Source organism: Papaver somniferum, unplaced genomic scaffold (assembly GCF_003573695.1).
Source record: "Papaver somniferum cultivar HN1 unplaced genomic scaffold, ASM357369v1 unplaced-scaffold_137, whole genome shotgun sequence".
Taxonomy (NCBI): domain Eukaryota; kingdom Viridiplantae; phylum Streptophyta; class Magnoliopsida; order Ranunculales; family Papaveraceae; genus Papaver; species Papaver somniferum.
Genome location: NW_020622934.1, coordinates 8,910,084 through 8,918,623, shown reverse-complemented (window position 1 = coordinate 8,918,623; position 8,540 = coordinate 8,910,084). Strand labels below are relative to the sequence as shown.

The 8,540-nt window shown below is 34.8% G+C and overlaps 2 protein-coding genes across 2 annotated transcripts; both read right to left on the bottom strand.

The window, feature by feature from the left end:
* Nucleotides 1-1,651: 1,651 nt before the first annotated feature.
* LOC113334564 lies at nucleotides 1,652-2,443 on the bottom strand. Its single transcript, XM_026580792.1, has 2 exons — nucleotides 2,107-2,443; nucleotides 1,652-1,962 (listed from the first exon to the last, which is right to left on the bottom strand). The coding sequence occupies exons 1-2, from the start codon at nucleotides 2,441-2,443 to the stop codon at nucleotides 1,652-1,654; spliced, it is 648 nt and encodes a 215-aa protein (XP_026436577.1).
* A 483-nt stretch (nucleotides 2,444-2,926) lies between these two features.
* LOC113334563 lies at nucleotides 2,927-5,219 on the bottom strand. Its single transcript, XM_026580791.1, has 5 exons — nucleotides 4,829-5,219; nucleotides 4,568-4,657; nucleotides 3,927-4,335; nucleotides 3,701-3,881; nucleotides 2,927-3,574 (listed from the first exon to the last, which is right to left on the bottom strand). The coding sequence occupies exons 1-5, from the start codon at nucleotides 5,217-5,219 to the stop codon at nucleotides 2,927-2,929; spliced, it is 1,719 nt and encodes a 572-aa protein (XP_026436576.1).
* Nucleotides 5,220-8,540: the final 3,321 nt, after the last annotated feature.

The following is an 8,540-nucleotide window of genomic DNA, read 5'->3' as shown; positions in this document are numbered from 1 at the left end:
ACCCATTCAATAAAAATCATAAATTGATTAAGAATCAATGCAAATAGTCATAAAAGAATTATTAGAATTACCACATGCGTGAAATAGGGCTTCCGCCGTCATCCCAGTGTTTGGGTTTAGCTCCTCATATTAATCAATTGCTCAAAATACATGTTTATATCCCAAAAGTTGATTAAAAGATGAAATAGTGCTAAAGCAGTGAGTTTAAGACTGCCAGAAAGGGTCACAGAAGAATGATAAATTAAAAGTGCTGCTATGCTGTTGTTTTAAGACCGTCAGCCGCTAGTCGTTGTCACTGTTGAAGAACGACTGTCAGTGAGGGTCTGTTCTTCGTGTTCTTCAGCAGCAGCAGCAGCAGAAAAATATTTTGATCAAACTCTGATTTCTTCTTCTATGGCTCTCCTAAGGTTCCCAAACTTTCGACACCTCCTATATATGACCCACCCAATCTATTTATATCAAAAAGACCGATTAAATCTCTCCAGAATCTTCCAAAATATCTTCCTTTCTCTTCACGGCAAAGTTGCGGCAATTTCGTGTTTTAGAGTTTCTACGCGTTTCTGAGCTTTCCTTTTGATTCTAAACTCTTCCTTAGATATATATGAATCTTTGGGAAGGTTTATAGCTCTTTAGTCTCTCTAGAATTTCCTAAAACAAGTCACACACGTGACTTTCCATATTTTTCCGTTGAGGTAAAAACCCGTCGATTGAGCCCAAGTTAATCGTTTCCAACACCCATATTAGATTCCTAGACCCATAAGGAGTCTATCCTATGAAAATCAGAGATTTAGTCGACCTCAAACTCCTCCAAATCACGCACAACAAATCTGCCAGATATGTTTCTCTTTTCCCGCCAATTTCAAAATTCAAAAGGTGAAGGTGACCTCCCCCTAGTAATTAGGTTACCCATTATCCAGGGTGCTGGGGTCCGCATAACACTTGTCCCTTGGGTGCCTTTAGTAATTTTTCTGGGATGTTTTCAACACTTTTTCGGGGTTCCTCCGGGGTATTTCTGGGGTGTCTCTGGCATACTTCTGGGGTGCTTCTGGTACAATATCTACGGAGGTTCAAATGCCACATTTTGAGCCAATTTCGCCGCAAAAACTTATTTATCCAAAAACACCTACAAAGACATAAAATAACCAAATAAGTACAAAATCGAGCACTAACAATATATACAATTGGGAAAAATTAGACACATAAGTGCGTCTATCAAGTATATGCTCAGTTGTTTCTTCGTCTTGTTTACAGAATGAGCATCTTGAAACCATATTAAATCCTTTCTTTCTCATGTTATCTTCTGTAGTCAGAACTCTTCTTATCACCTTCCAGACATTACTTGATATACTAGGGTGAATAGTATTCTTCCAAATGCTTTTTGTCCATTGTAACTTTGGATATTTCTTTCTTATACATTCCACTACTGTTGCAACTGAGAATACTCCAGTTTTGGTCCAAATCCATATTTTCCTATCTTTTTCTCCATCCACTACTGTTAGAGCATTGTTTTGTATCATAGTTGACATTTCAGCAGGTATAATCCATTCACCATTGTTCAATAGATGCATTACTTTGAGATCAGGATTCTGAAGTATATATGAATTATCAGGATACAAGGTTTTCAGAGGCTTACTTGTAATCCATATATCATTCATACTGAGATGCTTTTCCCATCACCCACAATCCACCTTGAGTTATTAAAGACTTCATCCATCACCCATCTGATACCAATCCATATTGAAGATTTCTTATAATAATTAATCCAACTACCATTTTTGTCTTGAAATTTAGCTTGAAAGAATTTAACCCATTCATCCACATCATTCTGCATCTTCCATGCCAGCTTCATTAGTAGAGATTTGTTTATGTCTTCCAAGCTTCTCAATCCCAGACCTCCTTCTGCCAATGGAGAATTTACTTCTTCCCATTTAACTGTCAATAGTTTCTTTTTTGATGGATCCCCTGACCAAAGAAAATTTCTGATAATTCTATCACATTCCATCAAAACTTTCCTGGGTCATTTGTATACTGACATGTTGTAAACTGGAATGTTGCATAATACATGTTTCACCAGAATAAGTCTTTCTTGAAAGGATGGCATCTTACCCATCCAACCAGGAACCTTGCTTTGTAAGAAATCCACATACCCCCATACATATGATGATTTAATCTTTCCAGGTATTAGATTGACACCCAAGTACTTATCTGGAAATTTTGAGAGTGACATACCACAATTATTTGCATTCTGGAGTTTCCTGCTATCTGTTGTGCCTCCCTCAAAGCATTTGCTTTTCTCCATACTCACTATTTGACCTGATGATTGTTGATAATCCTTCAAAAGTTTCAGGAGTTTATCTGTGTTCCTCTTATCCCAATTACAAAATAAGAATATGTCATCAGCAAAAAAGATATGTGAAGGTGAAATGCCATTTCTGTTTACCATTGGAATTAGTTTCCCTGTTTGCACCATATGACTTATTCTTCTACTTAATATTTCCTGAGCAATGACAAACAACACAGGTGATCATGGATCACCTTGTTTTAAACCTCTACCAGTAGAAAAAAATCCAGCTGGACCTCCATTAACCATAACTGATATTCTTGTAGATTGAAATAGCACATGTAACCAGTGTATGAACTGAATTGAGAACCCAAAAGTGGACATAGTTTGAAACATAAAATCCCAACTGAGTGAATCATATGCCTGTGTTATGTCCAATTTCAGACCAACATTACCTCCTCTTCTAGTAGTTTCCATTTCATTAATTAATTCAGATGCTAGCACAATCTGGTTTTGAATATTTCTCCCTTTGATGAAGGCATCTTGCTGTGGAGATACTACTTTGTCAATCACTTTCCCCATTCTCATAGTAATGATTTTGGTAATTATCTTAAAATAAAAATTACTTAGACCAATAGGTCTAAACTAAGAAGCTTTCTTGGCACCTTGCACCTTTGGTATAAGAGTAAGAAAATTGGCATTCATACCTTTTGGGATAAATCCTTGGCTCGAACAATATTGAATTGCTAAACATAAGTCACTGCCAATGATATCCCATGTACTTCTATATAACCAACCAGCAAAACCATCTGGGCCAGGGGCACTTTCAGGATCCATATCTTGAAATGCTAAATATATTTCTTCATTTGTTGGTACAACATTTAACATTTTATTGTCTGCTTCATTTATGATTTTAGGAATATTATCAAAAATCCCATCTGCAAATCTTACTTCTTGATACTTAAATTTGTTATCAAAATGCTCCACCAAAGTATCCGCAATTTCTTTTTGAGTAGAGACTATGTTGCCAAATGAGTTCTCCAATTCAGATATTGTATTGTGACTTTGCCTGATCTTAATAGAAGTATGAAAAAATTTGGAATTAGAAGCACATTCTTTCAACCATTGCACTCTTGCTTTCTGTTGAGCAATTTCATTGCTTTGTTGTAACAAAATTTCTTTCTTCCTCCTTGCAACCACAAGCTTATCCAATAAAGCAATATTATCTGCTTGGACTACTTCTTTTTCAGCATTCAGTAGCTTTATTCTTACATCTCCAAAAATATTCCAATTCTATTCTTTTATGATTTGTTGCAATTTTTTCAACTTATTTAAGAAAATGAAAGCAGTATTACCAGTTATCTCAATACTCTAAGCTTCCTTGGTTAGATTCATAAAATCAGGATGACCAAGCCACACTTTTAAACCTCTAAAAGGAACATTTTCAGGTTTTGGCCTGATTGCATTTTCCCCTATTAATGCATTATGATCTAATGTCCCTCTAGCCATTACTTTGTAATTCCAGCCAGGATAAGTATCCAACCACTTTGCATTATATATAACTCTATCCAAATTGCACACTATTCTTCTAGTACTAGCTCTGTTGTTTCACCAAGAGAATTCAACACCAGATTTTGGAGCTTACATCAATCCACATGTATTTAAACAGTTGTTGAACTCATTCATAGAAATAGTTAATGGACTCCTTCCTCCCTTTTTCTCTTCAGCATACATAATTGTATTAAAATCACCAATGGAAAGCCATGGTTTATCAAAAGAATTTATAAATTCTAACTCCTCCCAAAGATCTCTTCTATCCACAGTTAGGCAAGCACCATGAATAACAGTTACTGAAACACCTCCTACATCCACAGTAATGGCTTGAGAAGAAATAGATATCACTGAAGGAGCAGAAATATTTAAACTCCAAAACACCCAGATATTTCCTTTCTTGGAACTAGTAGAATTATGAATTAGTTTTCTATGCATATTAGGAAACTTTGGTTCCTTGCAGGAATTAAATGTAACACTCACCTTTGGTTCAGCAACAAAAACTAAAGAAGGACAAAAAGAATGGACCAAACTTCTCAGTTTTTCTCTGGCTTGTGGTCTCCTCAAGCCAATGAGATTCCAAAAGATTATCTTCATTTGAAAGGGGGTGGATGAGAAGAAAGGATTCTCAAACCACTGGAACTTAAAGTAGATGCTTGTTGTCTTGTTGTGACTTTCCCCACAATTTGTTTCTTCTTGACAAGGGCAGCATTAGAAGAACTTGTACCCCCTTACCCATTGGAGACATCAATTTAGCAACAAAATTTAAGGAAGGAGAGCTATTAACATCTTGAATTACTTGATCAACAGTTAAACCAGGAAATTCTGTATGAGACTCCAAAAAATTTTCATCCAATTTCTGAAGAACTTGAAATTTTCCTTAGTTAATAACTTTTTCCTGCTGATTTGAATTCTCTGGGTCATTACTCAAGGGAGATATTATCATATTCACAACACTATCTTCTTGTGCAACTTGCATATTATCTGAAATATTACCTTGATGGGATGAAGTTTTCATAGCTACCAATTCCTCAGCTGTAAAGCAAATATCAAAACCTTTATTCTTCTGTTTATTATTCACCTTTCTCCAAACCTTTGTAGTCTTTACAAGTACTGGATTATCTTGCTGTGGAATTTTTTCCTTCCTCTTGTACCTACACTCAGTAACATAATGCCCAATAACAGAAAAATGAGAACAAAATTTAGGTATATTTGGAATTTGCACTGCTTGTTCAAAGCTGCAATACTTAGTCTCAGCTTGTACCTTGCTAGGAATAGCTTTTGATAAGTCTGTTTCTACTAAAACTCTAGCATAGTAACCCATCTCTTTCTTGAGAGTTGTTTCATCAACTTTCACTGGATTACCAAATGATCTGCAAATATTCATCAATATACTCTCCTTCCAGTATTCTATACTGAGATCAGGAAACTGAGCGCAAACAAATTATTTAGTAGATTTTTGATTAGCTGGATTAAAGTTTGGTTCCCAGGCTCTTAGTTTCAGAGTTTGAGCTTCAACAAGCCAATAACCCTCCCAAATATATTGTTTATCCTATGGACTATCTAATTTGATGATGAAAAACCCTTACGAATGCACTGAACATCACCTTTGATTTTCCACTGTTGCTTCAAAATTGTAACAGCATCGTCAAATTTCAGTTTCACCAAATCAAGTCTCCCAATTAAGTTATATCTCCATTCGTCCAAGCTTTCATCTATTATTTCATCCGGAATGAAACAAACTGGATTGTTGTTAATTTGCTCCTCAATGTTTACATAATTATTTGGGTTTGCAAAAGATAATTATTTGGGTTTGCAAAAGTAGATCCAAAAAATTGAGGAAAAGTACCAGAAAAATATGATTCCGATCGATTTTCCATCTTGAAAGATGTAGATTAATGATTTAGATAAGGTATAAGGTGAAATAATCAAACACCAATCATCAGATCGTATCAAAACCACCTGAATTAATGCTTTGAAGCACGAATATCGAATAAATTTTGAAGAAAAAATTCGCAAATTAGGGAAGGTAACAGCCTTCGTCTGTTGGAGGAGATTCAGTTGTTAAGTTTTATTAAATGTAATGGTTTAACTTAATTTAATGTACTGCTTTTAAATTACCATTCAATTTAAACCGTCTCATTACATTACATTTTATTTCAAAGTACATAAACTAGAACACCGTTACCACAGTGGGGACAACCCACAGAAGAAAAAAGGAAACATTGTTGCAATTGGACTGTAAAAGAAATTTTGTGCCTAAAGTGAAAATATCACTTTCCTGAAAAAGAGGGAGTACATCATTTTATTATTTGTAATGGAAAATTAGTTGATGCATAAACCAAAATATGGATATATAATGTGTTATGCATCCTTTGTGGTGGTTTGCTTAATGGCTATGAAATCAATTTTTGAAAATTGTGCCTAAAATGATAAACACCTCCGAATTTTTCGTAAAAACTTTAAATTTGATATTGTTGTTTGTAATCATTGTGTATATTTTTAGATATGTTATATTTTAGTTTATTTGCCAATTATACCCCTGAAAAAAATATGATACATAAGGAATTATAATACAATTTGACTCTTATACCTATTTACCATTCCTCTTTGGTTTATTTACAAAAATGTCTCATATCTATTTGCCCTTCCTCTTCGGTTTATTTAGGAAAATATCTAATACTTATTTTCCCTTCCTCTTCGGTATATTTACAAAAATGTCTAAAGGAAAAAAAGAAAAATTTGATTCAGAGGTCATTTTTGGTTTTTCGTCCCGGACCATTTCCAATCTTTTTGTGTCAATTGATCACTTACATTTTACAAAAAAGTGACCACATAGAAGGTCCTCCCTCCATCGCTTCGCTCGGTCCCAATTACTTAAAATACAATTAAAATAAACAACATTTAATTGAAAAAGACTACTATCTTCATCGGTTTTAACAACCACGAGAGGGTGCCCTTGCTCCTTTTGTGGCCCAAATGTGCATAGTTAGATTTTCACGTAGGTCGTGTTTGGCCCCTTGGAAATGCCTATTCTGGGTTGAGTTATCAATAAAATACAATTAAAATATGTTTGTCTCAATCTAATTCTAATCTTGGATAAGAACTGCTAAATCTTCCTTAATTTTAGGAATCTAAAAAAGCAAGGTTATGGTAATCTCTAAAGTAGCTAGGATACCAGTATCCTAACCTAGGTTAGTCAGTTATAGGGGTAGTTCTTTTAATTTATCAAATATTATTTAAAATTTGAATATGTTTTTATGTTTTTATTTTTGTTACTATAACAAAAAATTTCATAATATACAATTATTTTATAAAAATACAGGGTTAAAGTTCCGAGACACAAACATAATACATGATAAACCTGTGATGGATATAATGGAAATACAAACAACATCTTTATTGATACATCTTAGGATAATCCTAATCAGGTTAGAGAAAAAACTTCCCTAGCTAAGTTTTATGTAGTCAAATCTCCCAAACACGGCCGTAGTTTTCCATTGAGGTCCCAGTTTTGAATTCTGTCAGTGGAAAGTCTATATTCTCTTGTCGGGCGGCCATGCTGCACTACAAGCCTCGATGCCAAATCTTCATCTGGAAGACTAATCTAGGTTGGTTCATGTCGGTTTGCTCAATGACTATGTTATAGAGAATAATGCAAGGTAGCATAATCTTGTTCATTTCTTGAAGATCAAAAATGCGTGCCGGCCTAGCTATGATGGCGAACTTCCTTTTCAAAATGCCAAAAACGTCTTTAAAATCCTTTCTAAGAGCCATTAGTTTGGTGTTAAAATACTTCATATCCTTCGCAGTCGTTGGTCCAAACCCTATCTGACTATAAGCTTTAACCAAAGTGGACCATTCTGGATAAATCCAATCTGCAAGATAATACCCCTGAGTGTATTCATGACTATTGATGGTGAAATTACAGTGTGACGCGATTCCATGCTTAATATCTTTAAACAATAACGATTTATGCAGAACATTGATATCATTATCTGAACTCGGGATTCCAAAAAAAAAAATGCCCAAACCAACAATCATAAGTAGCCGAAGTTTCCAATATTATAGTTGGTTTTAGATAGTGACCCTTATATTAACACGCCCATTCAACCGGACACGCTTCCCACTTCTAGTGCATGCAATCAAGACTACCTAGTATTCCTGGAAAACCCCTCTTTGTGTTTTCGGTAGTGATTCTATCAACATCTATCTGAGTAGGTTTTCGTAAGAAAGTAGAACCAAAATGCTCGATTATTGTTTCGCAAAATAGTTTGAGATACCTGAATGCGGTTATTTTTCCCATACGTATGTACTCATCCGTGGAATCCGCTAGTACCATATAACATAGTATTCAAAGAGCTGCACTGAATTTTTGTTCAGGACTAATGTCTCGTACATATCGTGCATCATACTGACAATTAATCGTCAAGTTGCGGCCCATACGGAATCGACGATGAAAATCCTCATCGGAATACACAATCCATGATTAAAGTAATTATTCATCATCTTATCGTGGTAAAAATGTCGATCTCGCCACATCCATCTTATTTTCATAACTTCAAGTGGTTCTAAAGGCTTTGGTATCATCCTTGAATGTAATTGCAACATAAAACTTCGCCTCCTTTTACCCTGAATTTCATCTTCATCCATTTGAGGCAAATGCTTTACATACATTTTTTTCTCCCCTTCATACAAGATTTCATCA